Source organism: Thalassophryne amazonica, chromosome 5 (genome assembly GCF_902500255.1).
Source record: "Thalassophryne amazonica chromosome 5, fThaAma1.1, whole genome shotgun sequence".
NCBI lineage: Eukaryota > Metazoa > Chordata > Actinopteri > Batrachoidiformes > Batrachoididae > Thalassophryne > Thalassophryne amazonica.
The window spans coordinates 89,597,516-89,617,101 of NC_047107.1; the positions used below are offsets into that span (position 1 = coordinate 89,597,516).

General features: G+C 40.0%; 1 protein-coding gene across 22 annotated transcripts in view; it reads right to left on the minus strand.

Moving 5' to 3' along the window:
- camk2b1 (calcium/calmodulin-dependent protein kinase (CaM kinase) II beta 1) overlaps nucleotides 1-19,586 on the minus strand; it is a 210,596-nt gene that overhangs the window by 172,727 nt on the left and 18,283 nt on the right. For all 22 annotated transcript variants that reach the window (XM_034170826.1, XM_034170847.1, XM_034170842.1 and 19 more), the window contains one exon: nucleotides 10,823-10,917. In XM_034170826.1, coding sequence (XP_034026717.1) covers nucleotides 10,823-10,917 — 95 coding nt within the window. The remainder of the gene's footprint in view (nucleotides 1-10,822; nucleotides 10,918-19,586) is intronic.

A 19,586-nucleotide genomic window follows, 5' to 3' on the forward strand; every position in this document is an offset into this window, starting at 1 on the left:
TCAGCATTTACCACAGACATCAGTTGATTCTGCAGCATTCTGCATGCAATGAAAATAAATCCCATGAGCCACCAAGACAAAAATAAAACAAAATTTATAAAATGTTAAATTACTCTGTTTGGCCTCATTGTGGAGGGGAGAGGCCGCGCGACAGTATATGTGTGCTTGATGACGTGCTTGTCAACATCTACGTGCTCCTCCTCCCAAACCAAAGGGTTCTGGAAACCAAGCCAGACTTTACCATTCCATCCCATCCCATACCATTCCGTACTTACCTCAACTGCTCAGTGGAAACAGGGCTGTCAGTATATGCTGGCGAAATAGTCATAGCGTAACAGCTGCATTAACGTATTCGTCGTATCCAGTGTCTTCACCAATTTTTTATACATCCGCATATGCTGGCTAAATCGTCAAGGTATGACAGGGCCATAAATGCCACAGTGAGCTGGATTTGCACTGGACTCACCTCTTTTTTTGTAGACTGCTTTCATTCACTTCGGGAAATGTCCCACATACAAAAGAAATCTACAACCGAATCTGGAGTTTTCCTAAACATCAGAGTGTGTGCTGTGTACAGACACTCAAATAAAATCCAGTCTTATTCTGATCACAAAACAGAGTTGTCCCAAACTCTAATATATTATATATTATTAATATATAATATATTAGCAGAAGCTACATTCTTCCTCTTATAGCTTCTAAAGACAGTGTGTGGCGGGGGAACAGAAAAAAGAAAACAATGTTCTTAAGAAATGGTTCTTTTTAACTGGAAAACAGACTTTTGAATAAAAAGAGGGTATATAACTTTATTCTAACTGGAAGAAAGGTATTTGGATTACATGAAACGACAAGAACATTAAGAGTCCTGAACAAGAAGAAAATTCATGGTGAGTTTATTATGATTTACAAATGTACTACAAAAGAGCTTTCAAACATTTAATTGCATTGCACATTTACTTCACATATACCTGTTCAGTGGCTTAAAGAAGCAGTTCACTCACGTTTTGCACTTGTTACAATAACATTAATTAGCTTGTAGCTTCTGGTTGTAAAAGCAATGCTTGTGTTATGAATAAATAAATAATACACAGAGTTTTTAAATGTTTAACTGCATTGCACATTGCACTTAATATCTGATGTCTTCAGTGGCTTTAACAAGCAGTTTGCTCAAGTTTCATTTTAAGCAGCTCATCAGCTAAGTTCATTAACAGTGTGTGTTCCTTATGAATGAATAAACAAACAAATAAACGTGCCAATTAAATAGATTTTGCTTCTTGCTGCATGAAGTGGTAAATGTGACATATACTGAGGGGCAACTTACACTCTGGAAAATACGACAATTCGAATGACCAACTGGCTGCATCCTGCCACAATAAATTCATGTTCATAAAAATTTGTCCATATTTTCTTGTATGCAATTGCAATGTGTCAAATGCACCAATGAGTCATGCATCTAGTGTCTATAACATTTTATTTTTGTGCGTCAACGTACAAGCCATGGGGTTCCATTTTTCAGCTGCTCAGCAAATATCCAGTCAGGGAATTATGTTGCAGAAACTCAAAGTATTTGCATGTGGTCAAGTGCTGAAGTTCCAACAAAGCATCAGAAAGCGAAAGAAAAACTATCTGAGTCTCTTTGAACATGGCATGCATGTTGACACCAGATGCACTGGTTTGAGTATTTCTGAATATGCTAAACTATTTAAATGGGATCCACATCTTTAGAGTCCACAGAGAATGATGTGAAAAAGAAGTAACACCCATCCACTGAGCAGCAGTTTCCTGGGAACAAATGACTTGTTGATTGTAGAGGATCAGTGAAGAAAGGCCCCACTGGTTCAAGTTAATACAAAAGCACTAATCACTCAAACAATTATTTGTTCAATCAAGGTATCCAGAACAGCATCTTCTGAATACATGTTGTTTAGTTTCCCCATTTGAAACATTTGAAAACTATTCACATAACACAAGGCTCTGCCAACCCTTGTTGAGACATCATTGCCAATAAAGTAGGTCTGTGACTGGTGGAAGCCTGCCCAAAGGACATGCCCTACATTTAATGGTAACACATTTAAGATTGGAGAGCGCTGCACAAAAGAGGAGGAGCCTGAGTGTGCAAGATAGTATCTGAGAAAGCACACTGTTATCATACCATAATAAGTATTTTTATTTTCCCCTCCATGTCCACAACATGGACAGCTACAATGCTTATCCCATATACATACATTGCACAGTAGTGATCGAACGATGCATCGGTCGGCCGATGAATGCTTTTTTCCATAACCTGTATCAGCTGATTAAAATACTCAAAGTCGATTAAACAAAAAAAAGTATCTAGACAGTTTGAAACTGAACGAATGGCCATCCATTAGGGCCCCTTCACACATAGTATGAATGTGGTCGACTTGCACATCATATGCAAAACGTGAAAACAGCGGCTGAAAGACAGAGTGTGCCCTGTGAGAGCCCATCAAACCCTCTCGCGGCAGGTGTCTGCCAAATTCCAGCTGACACACACGAACATCTAACACCGCTCACATGGCACTTAGAAAATGTGTGGCCATTCGCGCTATCATCACAAAAACAATCACTTTCGAGCTGGACGTGAAATTTGTCTAAGTGCACATGTGCGCGTGTCGCATAAAATGCTTATATGCATGTACAGATCTGATCACATGGGGGCCGGACAGCGAGGTCTGATTGCACACAGCACGGGGAGGGACCTGTCAACTGACAGCTGGACAGTTATATAAATAATTACGACAATACCTACATATGTAATTACATAACAAATAATGAAAATTAATAATCACATAACACAGAGAGTGACATGTTGATCTGGGCGCTGAACGGACAGGACAGGAGGGCGTGTCCGCTCACAGCCACGGCTGTAAAGATCTCTGCTCCTGGACGTCCCAGGTTGGGAACACGTTCGGTGTTCGGAAGGACATGAACTTACAACATTCCTTCGTGAGGCACGTGTCTCTGCCTGCTGTCCTCACGTGGAAATATATAAAACATCTTTCGCCTTTGCGTCGGGCTGCAGTGGCTGCATACAACACCTCCTCCATGTCCTTGTTGATTTCAGGCATTTTTCTGCACCAGATACAGGCCAGCGATGGTAGCGCAGTGGAAAGGTTTCCGTCTAGAGCTTACAGGTTCAAATCCTGTGAGTGGCTTTTTTCTTTTTCTTTTTTTTAAACCAGGGTTATTTAACTGTGGAGTTCTGTATTGCATCCCCTTTTATGTATTATTTATATCACCCCAGTGATATTCACTAATTATACAACTGTTTTTTATTTTATTGTTCTCCACATCAGCGGTGCAATGTGTAGCAGCTGCTTGCACTGTATTCCTGCGTGCACAAACTGTCGCAATGGCACTGTGCATGCCTGCCCCTTGGCATGATGTTTTTGTGGTTCGCTCATACAAGCTGTTCCGCCGTGAGTCTCCCTGAGTTATATGTGTGAAGGGGCCCTTATATTTCAATGGAAAAAAATGCACACATGATTAGAAGATGGCAAATGAAAAAGTGTACTGCCATGCTTGTTTTCAAGACAGAGCACCACCAAGTGGGGAGAAGCAGGAGTAATAAGTCTGTGAAATTCCAAAGGAAAGATGAATTCTGATAAAAAATTAATAGCAGATGAAAGCACATTTATTTTCGTAGTCTCCACTGGCTGCATGAATATTCAAATTTTCACTTTTACCAGCAAAATCCATGTCAGATTGAAGATAATTTGTCACATTGTAGTAAATCACATTACCAGTGTCAGCAATAGGGGAAAAATAAAAAATAAAAAATTCTGAAGCCATGCTCTTGTCCCAAAACAAGCACTTCTCGTATTATTCTGATCATGTATGCCTTTTTTTTCCTACTGAAATCGAATAGATTTTGTTTTTGTTTTGTTTTTGTTTTTCTGTGGAAAGTCATTAAACAAGAAACCCTTACTCCCCCACCCTCTTCACTGTAGTAGCAATAATGTAATGTAATGAAATGAGACGTATGGATGGACTGCTTGTATGCCTGGATGATTACCATCCAGGACCTGGGACAGTTCCATAGTGTGGCAATATAGCAATGTGCAACACTAGCGCATGCTCACACGCTTGACTGGTTAGCAGTAAGGTTAGGTCAGATCTGGAAGTATGAACTGGTATAATGTGTCGCCGCATCTGCCACACGACCACCACACAGGAGTTTTTATGAGATTATTGATAAATACTTCATCGTACAAGTGAGTGAGCACATCACAGTTTCACCTCCTCTGCTTGGGTGTCTGAAATCTGTTTGTGAGAGTGCCAGAGAGACATTCAGATGAGAATGCTGTGCTAAAGGCATGTAGGCGTACGGGCACATGGTCCTCAGCTGTCAAGTGCCTGGGGTGCCTTCTCTTGCAGAACCCCTCCCTTCACATCTCCATCTGCCAGTTCTAAACTAATGCTGCTCTGAGGTTTCAGCAACTGCAGATCTGTATGATTGTCAAACTTACCTGGGGACTACAAATGAAAAATGAGCGAACCCAAATCCTCCACCTCTAAACTGGAGCAGCAGCTGCCCATCATGAAAAACCATAAAACCTGGCTGCAGCAGCCCATGTCAGATAGGTCATGGAGCTATAAATAGAACCTCGAGTAGAAAGCAATACGTAGCCGCCGTGCTAGGTCTAACATTTCTCCACAGTTTAACATCTTGCAGCTTGTGTGGAGTGCAGTGTGAGCCTCACAAGACCCAGTAAGATCAGATCAGAGCGAAATGTGAAGCATGGCAATTACGACTGATATCTAGGTCAAACGACAGCACAAGCTTTGGGTGAACTATTTGTTGTGTGGTTTTTGTCCATGTATGAGCTTGTGATTAATTAAGACTCATCAGGTCAATCACTAGGTTTAGTTTTTCAGCCGGTCAGATGATTTCAGATTGATTAAATCCCACTGAAAGACTCTTACTGCACTGACGTAATCACACTGTGGCCACAATGAGATTAATGCTGTCAGAAAACACGAGTTTCACTACATGCATGTTTTGTTTTGTTGTTTTGCTTCCCCCACTGTTTTAAAAAAAGGCACACATTTTGTTAATAAAAGGAGTAATATACTCGAGGTTTGTATTGGACCAAGGATAATTAGCAGCAAGATGTTAATCACTGCATACTTATACAGTTCTGCATATAAACTGTAGTAAGTAAATCTTATATAGACCCTGAGGCTAATTGGTGGCAAATCCCCAGATTCTGTCACATGAAGCGGATGAGAGTCAAAGACTCCCTCTGGATGTGATGCCAGTCAGATGCAGATTACTTTGCCAGACAACACCGATACACATTTACAGCTACAGTGGGGCAAAAAAGTATTTAGTCAGTCCCTGACTGTGCAAGTTCTCCTACTGAGAAAGATGAGAGGTCTGTAATTTTTATCATAGGTACACGTCAACTATGAGAGACAAAATGAGAAAAAAAAAATCCAGGAAATCACATTGTAGGATTTTTAAAGAATTTATTTGTAAATTATGGTGGAAAATAAGTATTTGGTCAATAACAAAAGTTCAACTCAATACTTTTAAAATAATCTTTGTTGGCAATGACAGAGGTTAAACGTTTCCTGTAAGTCTTCACCAGGTTTGCACACACTGTAGCTGGTATTTTGGCCCATTCCTCCATGCAGATCTCCTCTAGAGCAGTGATGTTTTGGGGCTGTCACTGGGCAACATGGACTTTCAACTCCTTCAACAAATTTTCTATGGGACTGAGGACTGGAGACTGGCTAGGCCACTCCAGGACCTTGAAATGCTTTTTACGGAGCCACTCCTTCATTGCCTGAGCGGTGTGTTTGGGATCAATGTCATGCTGGAAAACCCAGCCACGTTGCATCTTCAATGCTCTCACTGATGGAAGGAGGTTTTGGCTTAAAATCTCACGATACATGGCCACATTCATTCTTCCCTTAACACGGATCAGTCATCCTGTCCCCTTTGCAGAAAAACAGCCCCAAAGCATGATGTTTCACAGTAGGTATGGTGTTCTTGGAATGCAACTCAGCATTCTTCTTCCTCCAAACACGACGAGTTGAGTTTTTACCAAAAAGTTCTATTTTGGTTTCATCTGACCACATAATATTCTCCCAGTCCTCTTCTCCCAGTCCTCTTCTGGATCATCCATATGCTCTCTGGCAAACTTCAGACGGGCCTGGACACGTACTGGCTTAAGCAGGGGGCCACGCCTGGCACTACAGGATTTGAGCCCCTCTGTGCGTAGTGTATAGCCTTTGTTACTTTGGTTCCAGCTCTCTGCAGGTCATTCATCAGGTCCTGGGATTTGTGCTCACCGTTTTCATGATCGTTTTGACCCCACGGGATGAGATCTTGCGTGGAGCCCCAGATCGAGGGAGATTATCAATGGTCTTGTATGTCTTCCATTTTCTTACAATTGCTCTCACAGTTGATTTATTCACACCAACATGCTTGACTATTGTAGATTCACTCTTCCCAGCCTGGTGCTCATCTACAATTTTCTTCCTGGTGTCCTTCGACAGCTCTTTGGTCTTGGCCATGGTTGAGTTTGGAGTCTGACTGTTTGAGGCTGTGGATAGGTGTCTTTTATACAGATAACGAGTTCAAACAGGTGCCATTAATACAGGTAACAGGTGGATGACAGAAGAGCTTCTTAAAGAAGTTACAGGTCTGTGAGAGCCAGAAATCTTGCTTGTTTGTGGGTGACCAAATACTTATTTTCCACCATAATTTACAAATAAATTCTTTAAAAATCCTACAATGTGATTTTCTGGATTTTTTTTCTCATGTTGTCTCTCATAGTTGAAGTGTACCTATGTTGAAAATTACAGACGTCTCTCATCTTTCTAAGTAGGAGAACTTGCACAATCAGGGACTGACTAAATACTTTTTTACCCTATTGTATGTGGACTGGGACAACACTGACGAAGTGTGGCGTACAAGGACTAAAATGGTAGCATGACTGGAAATCAAAGCCATGTCTATGTATTGGTAGGCCAACTCTATGCTACTGATCTACCTGCTCTACAACACGCCATACCATTGATTAGAAATGTTTGCTATATAATTCAGATTTGTTGAAACAATAAAATAAAGCTGAATACTTTAAATATAAGTGTAAAAATTAAACAGTGGTCCCACTGTACTGAGTGGTGTGTTCGGTTTCTTGGGTAGCAAATGAGTATTTGAAGAAAAAAAAAATAATAATAATAATAATAATAATAAGATACCTTTTGCATCAGACCAGCCAATTTATTTAAGTTCCATGTTGTTTAATATTTAGGTCCATAAGTGTTTGAACAGTAACAATTTTGCAATTTTTACTGTGTACAACACTACAATGGAATTCAAATGAAACACTCAAAATATGATTGAAGTGTAGACAATCTGCTTAAATCATGGAGTTAAACAAAAATATGTCATTAACCATTAAGGATTTGCAACCACTTTGACAGGACGTCCACTGTCACAGGCAATAATAAATTGAACAAACTAAATATACGGCTGATGGTGCATTGGAAAACACTGTTGCACTGCGTACATTTCTCCAATCACAGCCACAGAAGCCTACACCTCCTACTCTTGGGTGTCTTGGTGGCTCCCTCTCTCGTCTTCTTGCATAGTTACTCAGTCTATCAGAACTTCCTACTCCAGATAACTTACACATTGTTCTATTTCTTAATGGTTGATGTTAATGAAATCCAAGACATGTTCAGTGAACTGGAAATGCTCATGTGTCCATCCTATGACTTGTCTAAAGAAAACTGTCTGAAAAAGTGATGATTTTTAATAATAAAAAAAAATCCTTAACTTCATTGATAGTTGTAGAGTCCAGAAAGTATCTCTAAAAGGGATCCTGTCAATGAATGCCATCAATGGAATACTGCAAGATAGCTTTCTTAGGCCTGTGTTATTTATCATATTCATTAGCAACATATCTGAAGTAGTACACAGCATTATACAGATGTCTGAAGATAACACTAAAATATTTAAAAATTCATTCAGAAACTCATGACTGAGAACTCCTACAGGAAGACCTGGAAGCCCTAGAAGAACAATTTTATTTTTCTCCACATGAGAGGCGCGATGTAGTGCCACACGTTCCAGCTGCTTGCCGATGTGTCGTGCACACCTGTGCAACCGCCGACCGTGCGTCCCTTACGAGAGCAGGTGGATGGTTCGTGGTTCCCCATTTTGTGTTCAGGTCGTGGATTTTATTCCGGTTTCTGCGTCTCAAGTGTTATGTGAGAAGGGGCCCTTAATTTATGACCACCCTTACCACAAAAATATCAGCTACCTATTTTATAAACACTACCCAATCTCGAGCCCATGGACTGTTGATACACGTTACTTGTCAGTTACTCATAAGTCGAAATACATCAAGATAATGTCTAGCATATCTAAAACGTATTTCTAATCTATGAGTAGCGTGCTTTGAACCTATGTGTAATATGTATCAAACTTATCTCCAACGCATATTGACGTATTATCAGTTATCAAGTTGTTCACCAATGAAGATGGCTTTATAAAGCCATCTTCATTGGTAAAAATTTGATAACGATTTTATCATATACCTATAAATGATAAATGCACGCAGAACACAATGCGCCTGCCCTCCCTTCGCTCACTGCCTCTGGAGGTACAGATGCGGGACCCGCAAAGAATCCAAGTCATGGCCACGGAGCTCTGTGGCTGTGGTTACCGAGACCACGCAGCGGGCGCTGCGCATCAAAACAGCGAGCGTAGTCTCTGGACCTGGTGCTGGAGTTGGATGCAGCTCGGCACAGCAGACAGGGGGGCGGTGTGAGTGGCCCGCTGTGGCGCTTACCGAGCCCGCGGACTTAGTAAGCGCATCAGAGGCAGTGAGAGCAATCGCAGTGATGCCGACCGGCCCGCCTGATAAGGATGCAGAACACAATGCGCTGTTAAAAAAAAAAAAAGAAGAAGAAGCATGCAAAATTGCCCTAAAAAAAATCCGCGAAACTGCGAGGCCGCGAAAGGGGGTTACGTTCTAAAAATAACCCGCGATAGGCGAAATCCGTGAAGTAGTCAGCATTATTTTTTACAATTATTATAGATGTTTTAAGTCTGTAAAACCCCTCACTGCTCACTTTATACACTTTTCTCAAACAGGCATTAACATTTTCTCACTTTTCTCTCCTGTGTAAACACTCAAAGTTCAAACCTTAGTAGAAAAAAATAGAACATTTTCCTATAAATAATTATGATGGCTTTAAGAACTACCGAATTTAATTTTAACAATCAACCTACGAGATTGGACACGTAAGAAATTATTAATAGTGACTCACCAGTATTTCACAGTTCCTCTGACCACGCCTCTTCGTCGTAGCGCCGCTCCGCTGTCCGCATTGGCTGATTACTCGGGTGGTATGAAAAATATTACCCATCCACGAAAAGGGTGTATTGCTATATATTCTTTAGTGTTTTATCCAATCATATTGGCGTATCATTTATAGGTATATGATAAGTAGGTGTATTTGACATGTTCTGGACAACCACAGAACTTACTGAATGAGTCAGCTGCCGATAATGGCGTAGTGGCAGCATTTTGATACATCAGGATACGCTGGCTAAATCTTCATGGTGTGACAACTGCATAACTTATTGGACGTGGCCAGCGTATATGCCAAATTTTTCCCAAGTCAACATATGCTGGCTAAATCGTTAAGGTATGACAGGCCCATTAATGAGATCTGTGTGCTGTTGTGCAATTCAATAGGCTGTTTGTTTTTATTTAATGTTATAGTTGTTTTTGCTTGTTTTTAACCTTTTTATCTTTTTAACTACTGTTTTATTGTATTGTATTTGTGGGGTAATATTTTTAAATGCTGTGAGGCACACTGAGTTGTTTTTTGACAGGAAATGTGCCATACAAATAAACTTGTCTTGTTTGGTGCATATGCACCGAGAACTCAGCAAGTCATTCATGTTGAACACCGTGGCAAGTAAAGCCTTTTAATGTGGGCGCGCGTCCTCCCTCTAACTACACAGACATGACTGAATCTACGTATGGATAATACTGCAAGAAATGTCTGTAAGTTGCCCAAAGGAAGGTGGATAAAGTATCTTAAACATGTCTCAGTTGTGACAATCAGAATAACAATATTTAGTAGGCAAATGATAGCGATGTTTGAGAGGAAAGCCGGAAAACAGCAGATTTTTCTATCATAAAACATTGTCAGGCAGATTGCAGAATGCTATAAAAACGTTCCGTTCATTCATCAAAAAGAAAGTGTACTGCTCCAGTCATCATGAAAAGAAAACACCAATTTAATATTTTCAAGCGTTTAGAAACAGGAAAAAGGTGTTAACAGCTAAACTTCTGGCTGAGGGCACAGTAATTTACTTTTGTTTTTTGGCAGATTGCCAGGTCTGCACTTTATAAACCAGCCTGTTAGGAGACAAGCTGGACTGAGCCCTTTCACCCTGTATTAGCACTTTTTCAGTGCAGTAGAACAGCGTCTGTGAAATAAGCTGCGAGAGCCTCTCCTCATTCGCATTTTGGACGAAGTCACTGAACATTCCCATGCCGACAGCGGAGCTGGGAGCTCACGCTTGCTAGTCATGCGAGATTTACACACTGCTGATCATGCGCAGTGTGAATGTACTGTAACATCGGTCTATTCCATTCAGTGCATTTAGATACTGTAAAACCACGAGAGACATATGAAGACACGTCACATATAGAGCAGGTGTAGCCCATATTATACAATTTACAGAGAACCAACATTCTTCCAAGAGCAAGCACAAGGAAAAACTCAAATGCCTGAAATATGACTGCATGCTGCTTACCTCTTGCAGATAACTTTTTGGTGTTGATTATTTTGGCGGCATACTCCTGTCCAGTACACAGCTTAACACATCTGCGCACCACTGAAAAGGCACCTCTGTAAAAATAAATACAAAATACTCAGTACTGTCACAGGATAATCCTGTTACATGCCTAGGTGAAATAAAATTCCATAGCTTGTCTTATTAAATGAGAATCACATCACAGAAATGTGCCATTAACAGACCTGCAACTTCTTGATGAATGGCATAATAATAATAAAATATGGCTAAAGTTTGACATCTGCAATGAAAGTGTTTCCAAGCTAAACACAGAACTGACATGTGGTGTAGCCGATTTATTTTCCATAGCAGTTAATGACGTGCTGCACCTGTTATGCTCAAATGGCACCCCTTCTTAAAAATGCCAATTTTACCTTGAATGTTTTACATTACATCTGCTGCATGACAGGCAAACAGCACCCTCTTTACAACAAATGCTACATTTCTGCCAGTACGTTGTATCGTTGCTCATCACAAATTAGATAAGCACTTCAAAAATAAAATGTAGGGTTTATGGGAAGCAGTGAAGTCATCTACTACTGCCCGGTTAACCACTCTCTACTCAACGCAAAAGAAAATAATGTTTCAGTGAAGTTTCCTCCAGCTATTACCAGGATGACAACTCTTTACTGCTGTGTAGCTGCTGTATATAGTGAAAGCTACCGCTGATGACTATTGCTTTCAGAGATGCACAACTCTCTAGAGTAAAGTTTAATGAGAAGACAGAAGACAGTGTTGGGAAAAGATGGCGAAAACCTGGCAAAATGCCTAATACACACACATACATACATACATATACATATATACATACATATATATATATATATATATATACACACACACACACACACTGGTGGGCACAGCTAACCAAAAAGTTAGCTTCGATAACCAGTAATCAGCAAACTGAAAAGTTATCTTTTTTAACGCTAAACCGATAAACTGCCTAAAAACTTATCGGAAGCTACAGATAATTGATAACTTTAAATTTTGCCTCCCATACGCTTTCAGCTACTAAGAAGCTGATTTTGAGTTTAAACACCGCCAAAGCTTCTGATAGAACCAATGGTGATCACAAACCCAAACAGCCAATGAGCCAGCGCTTGTCTTTGTGCGCTCTGCCCCCTGCTGTAGGAAAACATCATTTACCCTGACAGGATACAGTGGTCTTGAAATGGAAAGCAGGTTTGATAGAATAACTACAGTGATACAGTGATATAGAACACATATCTGTTAAGTTTAAAATAATGCACTAATTCTGAAGATTTGAACATTAACACACAGATCCCCAAAGGGGATTATGAGTAACTAAGCCTCCGCTCATACTGATTGGTTGATTCATTCATTCTATGTAAAAACCAACACAAGTGAATTAATGTAAAGTGTTGGTGTTTACAAATAAATGTGCTTTTGTAAAATATGTCATTTTTTTCATTAGTATAAAAAAAAAGAAAGAAATTTTCAAGAACCCACGAGACAGCACCTAAGCACACGTGATGACATCACAACTCTAGCCCGTTAGGGAAACAAGGTTTCTTTCAATAACAAGAACTGTCAAAAAAACTCTCTCATGTGTTGGAATTGTGTGGAGATAGGAATCGCCTTTTGAATGCTTGAATAACGATGTCAGTCGCACAAAGAAATCAAATAACAGTGAAAACATGTTTAGTGCAGTGTCATAAGAGATCAATCAGTCGCTCCGTGAGGCGCCATAACATCAAGCCGAGTTCACATGGCAAGATAATTAGACCGATATCGGACCCGATCTTCCCCTTCCGACAATCTTAAGGATGCCCTGACAATCATGAAGACGCTAAATATAATCTTATCAGATATTCCTGCCGTGTGTGGTTTGTAAGAATGCTCTGATATGCTCAGAAGGACGTGAGGAGCTAAATGTGACATGCAGCCAATCAGAAAGTGAGGTGTCTGACCTGCGAATGTTTGTGTGTGAAATCTGTTTGTGTATGTTGTTTTTAACGTGTGGCTGAAACCACACACTAAACCTGTCAGATCTATGATTTGTTTATATCTCCACGTGTGGGGTCTCTCAGGTTTTGGAAACCGACAGATAATTTTAAAATCCTGCGGTCGACAACAATGTGATATAACCAGTCACCAGTAGATGGCAGTGTTCTATGCATTTTGACGTCAGTTATATCACACGGCCTGAATCACAATTTTGGATTTTGGAAAAGCAACCTGGGCTTCTTCTGGCATTTTTACATAAAACCAACACAATAACAAAGTCTATAAACCCAGAGAATATATTCACAAGTGTTTTAGGCACAATATACAAAGGGTTTAATGCTGTTGTCTGTGTGGAGCCTGATCAGAGCGTCTCAAATGCATTTCTCCTGTCGTGAACTTTTACCCATAATGCACTGCGCACATACCATGTCCACACTAAAACCTTAAAAATTAGTGCATTACTTTAAAACTAAAACATATATCTGATATTTTTACTTTATAAAACTTCAGACGTGACGTTAATTTAAATAACATGTCCGAAATTAATTTGGTTAAAATTCTAACCATAAGTTAAAACTCTATGCCTCTGGATGACTTGGGTGCTATTGCCAATGTATTAGTATGGGGTCAAAAGAAATGAGCTTTTTTCTTTTCTATGACCAGTTCTCCTTTGCCTGCAAAGGATAGAGCAGTTTATTCTGGAACCAGCTCTTCTCTGTTTGTAGAGGATAGAACTGCACATCTAAAACAAAACACTACGCCTGCAAAAATGTTAGCAGTCTAAAAATTACTGGACCAAAACTTATGGGAAGATAACTGGTCCGATGATGGTTTTCAAAGTTATCTGGAAAGCTAATCCGATAATGAAAACATTATCTTTGATAATTAGCAGTTAGTGGAACTGTGCCCACCACTGTATATTCAATCAATATTCAAACATCTTTAAACGAGGTAATCTTAGTGAGCACAGCTTGAAACTTGTTTGTGTTCCACTGAGGTAAAAGTTTGAAGCAAAAGTAGTGTTTGTTGCAGTTCTGACTGAGAGTGCAGCCGGGCGCAGCTTTACTTTCGTTTTCAAGCAGGTTGCCAGGTAGGCACTCTGTAAGCCAGCCTGATAGCAGACATGCCATAGTAAGCTGTTTCATCATGTTTTTGCACTTTTCTGGATCGCGGGGGATTGCAATAGAACAGTCCGCTGTGGAATGGGGTGTTAATTACTGATGCCGCTGTCTTGGGGGGGGGGGGGGGGGGGGGGGGGTTAAGAAAAGATGTTTTTAGATGTGACACTGCTGTATTTAATGAATTAAGTTTGTGAAAGATAAAATATCTCAGTGAGTAACAGGTGGACCACAATTCTTGACTTTTTTGTGTGAAGGACAAATAACTTTTACTAATGATTACTGTTTGTCATTTATGGTAAAGTCATTTTTACCATTTGGCAGAAAGACATTTCATGAAAAATGGCATAAAACTTTGTATTTCTTCATTTTCACCGCACCACAGGTTTGTGGTGTCTGAGGGCTGAAACATGAAAAACATTCAATTAAGTACTTTTTTATGTGTCGCATGTCATCTGCAACTAAAATACACACATGCACGCACAGGACAAACATATGCACGTACGCGTGTGAGAATTCCGATACTGATTGGAGCAATTCTAAACTAGTTTTAAGCCTACAAGATCATCTTTGGTTAAACACAACAAAGAACAAATGAATGTAACATCAGACAATGACCAGTAAATAAACAGAATGAGGTAAAGGGCAGAAACAGAGACACAAGAAACAGACGCACCGGATCGTGTAAACAAAAAGCCTGTGAGACAAAACACAACATATGGTAACCAAGGACGAAAATAAACACCAAAACCCATGACCACCATGTTTTATATTTAAAAAAAAAAACATAGTTTGGTTCAAGATACCATCTTTAAAACACAATGAATTGAGACTGAGTCAATACAAAACATCATACATAAGTTATGATGCCAGCCCTACATGACACTATGTGTAACAGCATCGGCAAAGTGCTGCTATGATGCAGCTACAGATTGCACATCGTGGGACAAGCGCGCAAAAATCTCCTCTATTTTCATCACTGTGACTTCTGGACAACAACTGTGACCAACGGATGCTTCTGCAAACTGCAGCTGGGAAGGAAGAATGCCTGTCTCTTGAGGTTGGCGGAACCTTGATGATGTCTGGTGGGCTTCATGGTGTGTTTGAGACAGGACCTTACTGGTTCCTGGCCATTTATCTTCCCGCATATATACAGTGATGTGATAGAATGTGACTAGTGAGGAAAGCCACTAAGACAACCGTGAAGATGTTATTGGCTTCTGTGCCTCTGACTAGAGAAATTGTGCATGGTGTAACTTTTGCATCACCAGCTATACAGCTTCATCATGAAATGGTATAGAAAAGGATTTTCTTAAAAAGAAGACCTGAAAGTTCACCTTCAATTTGTCAGAAGGCAGATGAGAGATGCAAGTCTAGATTTGATCCATTTTGTTCTATGAAATTCCTTCTCTGTTCAACTCCACTATGAAGCTGTGAGTGGTGAGGCACAATTTGTCCAACTGCAGCAGATAACATCTTCAAGGCTGTCTTGGTGGCTTTCCTCACTAGTCACCTTCTTGCACAGTCACTCAGTTATTTTTGGAAACTGCTGCCTCTGGACAGATTTACCATACAGGACCATACCATACAGGTTTGTATTTCTTAATAACTGGAGCACCGTGTTCGTAGAGCGTAAACGTCCACCAACACAAGTTTCCAATTCCACAAATTTTTACCTTGGAAAAAAATGATGGTTCATAAGCTTCATAAGCTAAAATATAATACAAAATATAGATCAAAGGGGCAATGTTAAAATCAAATGTCCGCTAAATCCACAATACAGCTCAGATGTGGATCAAACATAGTCTATTCATTGAGAGTGTCAGTTTACACCTCAATGTCACAAATGAGTGTTTGAGGCAGTTTTGGTTGTGATATAATGCAAAATGTACAAAAATGGGATTTTCAATATTAAATTCAAATATCCACATAATCTACAATTTGGATCCGATCCGGATCAAACTTTGTCATGCGACGGTGAGTGTCGGAGAGTCTGCACACTACTTCCAAATATGAGTGATTGGGGTACGTTTGATTAAGATACTTGTATAATGGAAAATATACATTAAATGGGGTTTTCAATGCTAGATTTAAATGGCCACAAAATCTGTAATCTGGATCAGATCTGGATCAAGCATTGTCAGTTGAAACAGGATCACATCCTGCATAACACTGTCAAATATGAAAGAAATTTGATCTTTTTTGACAGAGGTATGAATTTTTAAAAATTTGTTCAATGTTAAAGATAGGGATTTTTCCTGACTTTGACCTTTGACCTGGAAATTGAATCACTTCTTGCCCATAGGAAATTAATCTTCAGTTAAAAATAAATAAATATTCATAAGGATATATGAAACAAACAAACAGGCATGAAAACATAACTTCCTCCAACAACATTTGAACTTTATGTCCAGTTCACAGTTTGTTCATACTGTCATGCCGGTTTGGAATGGGAAACTTATGCTGCACTGTTTATGCTATGCTAACAGGCCAAACTGGCTGGCTTCTTCTTCTGAGCTTTTTCTATGCTGCACATTCTAATATTATGTGTGTGCTGCTGCCTCTAGTGGTGAACAAATGGTGAGCAGAGGCAGTGCGAGTATGCTGAAGCAGACTAGCACAAACTTGACGAATAGCCCTGGTTTTTCATAAAATATGGATTTGATTTTGCAGACAGCAAGGCTTTAGTTTTATTGGAAACTGGCCTTCATTCTGGGGCCGCCAGGGCTTGCTGATGCCGGAAGGTCTTCACCCTACTCTACATAGATAGGGCTCTACAAGGAGGGTAACATTAGGATTTCACAGCAGGCTACAGAGCAGGTGATTAGAGACCCTGCAATGCTTATGACAAATGTGGGTGTGGAATCCATTAGCTTAGAGGGGAAATTAATGCAGAAAATCCACTATGCTCATAGTACAGTTTATCTGCAGGGGAGGGAAATTCATCAAGTTAAGACTGTGGCCTGTATCCATAGACGTGTCCATAAAAATCACAGAGGGATATGCTTTGCAAACTTAATACCCATTACTACACTGGATGACGCTGAAACTGAGGATGACCTGTTGGATGTTCCAGCAAAATCAAATATTTCATGTTTGCTACCTGCCACCAGTGTGGAATGTCTTAAACTTAAACCTACTTCTAGGCATCTTATATATGCTACTCTGGAACCACCCCAAAATCCAAACAGTCCAACCATCAACCCCACTGAGGTCCTTAGTCTGGGTCTCATTAACATAAGATCACTGTCCTCAAAATCACTGTTGATTAATAATCTAATTATGGATCATCACTTAGATATGACTGGGTTATGTGAAACCTGGCTTAAACCTAGAGCTGTCCTCCCCTTAAATGAGGTCTGCCCACCAGCAATATGCATTTAGTCACGTCCCTCATGATGTGAAGCAAGGCAGGGGTGTTGCTCTTATTTATAAATTTAGGTTTAGCTTATTAGCTGTTAGGGGTCACAAATATAACTCGTTTGAGCATCCGATTCTCCGCTCTGCCCACGATGCTACGCATTGCCAAGTTCAGAAGAATAAAAATCAGTGGTATTATTTTGTCACTGTATATAGGCCCCCTGGCCCATACTCTGAATTATTAAGCCTGGTTCAAGTCAAGATAATTAGGCCGATATCAGACCCGATCTTCCCCTTCCAATAATCTTAAGGACACCCTGACAATCGTGATGGCGCTAAAGATAATCTTATCAGATATTCCTGCTGTGTGTGGTGTGTTAAGAGCACTCTGATCTGCTCGGAAGGATGTCAGGAGTGCTCCAATTGCACATTGTGATATTCAACATGTTGGATTGTCTTGGCCCGATATCGCAGCGTGTGGTGTCATCCGACCACAAACGAGCATGTAGCCTGCTGAATGTGACATGTAGCCAATCAGAAAGCAAGATGACAGACGTACGGAAAGGAAAATAAAATCAAACAGCTGTTCTGACTTACCAGAAAGTCCTGTGGTCGCAGTGTCTCCACTCCTTTAAAGAACGCCTTTTCTTTTTCTTCCTGTTTTTTCCCATTTTAAATAGTCCACAAACTATCTCCATCTGTTTACTCTGAAGTCATGTTTAATCTTGAAAGATTTTGCGAGATTTCCTGTCTGACCTGGGAATGTTCGTGTGTGAAATCTGTTCATGTGTGGTGTGTTGACTTCACCGTGTGGCTGAACACCACACACTGTATGACGAAACCTGTTAGATCGCTGATTTTTTTTTTTTTTATCTCCACGTGTGTGGTCTCTCAGGTTTTGGAAACCTACAGGTAATTTTAAAATCCTGCCATGTGAACCAGGCATTAGATTGATTTGGTGTGTTCATCTCTAACTTGTCAACAAGTGCAGATAACATTCTGGTTATTGGCGACTTCAACATTCATATAAATAAGCCTTCTGACCCCTCTGCAAATCATTTATGGAAACTGTGGATGTATTAGGATTTCAGCAATGCATTCAGGATTCGACGCACATTAGTGGAAATACCCTGGATTTGGTTCTCACACGTGGTATTGCTGTCACAAATATTGACATCATGCCTCTTACGCCAGTGGTCTCTGATCACTCACTTATTAGGTTTACAGTTTTGCTTCCGTGTTTAGTGGAAGTCTAGCTTCGACTGAACTCGATGCCAGACTACCTGATATCTTAGCTTCACATTTGGAAAATGCCCAATCAGTAGAGAGTCTTGTGGATAGTTTAAACTCAGTGGATAACTACACTCGACACCCCCTTAATTAAAACCACGCCCCCCCAAAACACAGTCACCTTGGATCAATGACTACTCAAGCATAAGGCTAGAGGTCTAGAACAGAAATGGCTTAGTTCAAAATTAGAAGTGTTCCACCTTGCATGGCGTGATGCTATGTTAGACTATAAGCATGCACCGCTGGCTACAAAGCGGACCTATTACTCTGATTTGATCAACAAAAACAAGCATAACTTAAAGTTCTTGTTTGACGCGGTGGCAACACTTATTCATGAACAATCTCCTGTAAGTTGCTGTGCTTTTACAGCACAAGATTTCCTGGATTACTTCAAGAAGAAAATAGAAGACATTAGGTTAAACATATCCCAGCATGCCTTAAACCAGCCACTACACCCTGCTATTGAGGTGGACGCCATTACTGAGGTATTACCTAGATTTACAGAATTTGATAGTATCTCACTCGGCATGCTGACAAATCTTGTAACGTCTACAAAAAGCACAACCTGCTTATTTGATCCTATACGAACAAAACTGTTTAAAGACCTGTGACCCACTCTTGGCCCGACTTTGTTGGAAATTATTAATCTCTCATTAACTTCTGGATCTGTTCCTAAATGTTTGAAATCTGCAGTGATTAAACCATTACTTAAGAAATCTAATCTTGACCCTAGTGTACTGAAAACTATAGGATAATATCAAGTCTATCATTTTGCTCTAAAATTCTTGAAAAAGTGGTTTGACTTCAGCTTGTGAACTATCTTACTGAGAATAATCTTTTTGAGCAACTGCAGTCTGCTTTTGGAAAATATCATTCTACAGAGACGGCTCTCACTAAAGTGGTGAATAGGGCTGCAACAAATTATTATTTGGATCATCGATGAATCTGGGTTTCGACACGATTAATCGATTATTCGAATTAGCGGGGAA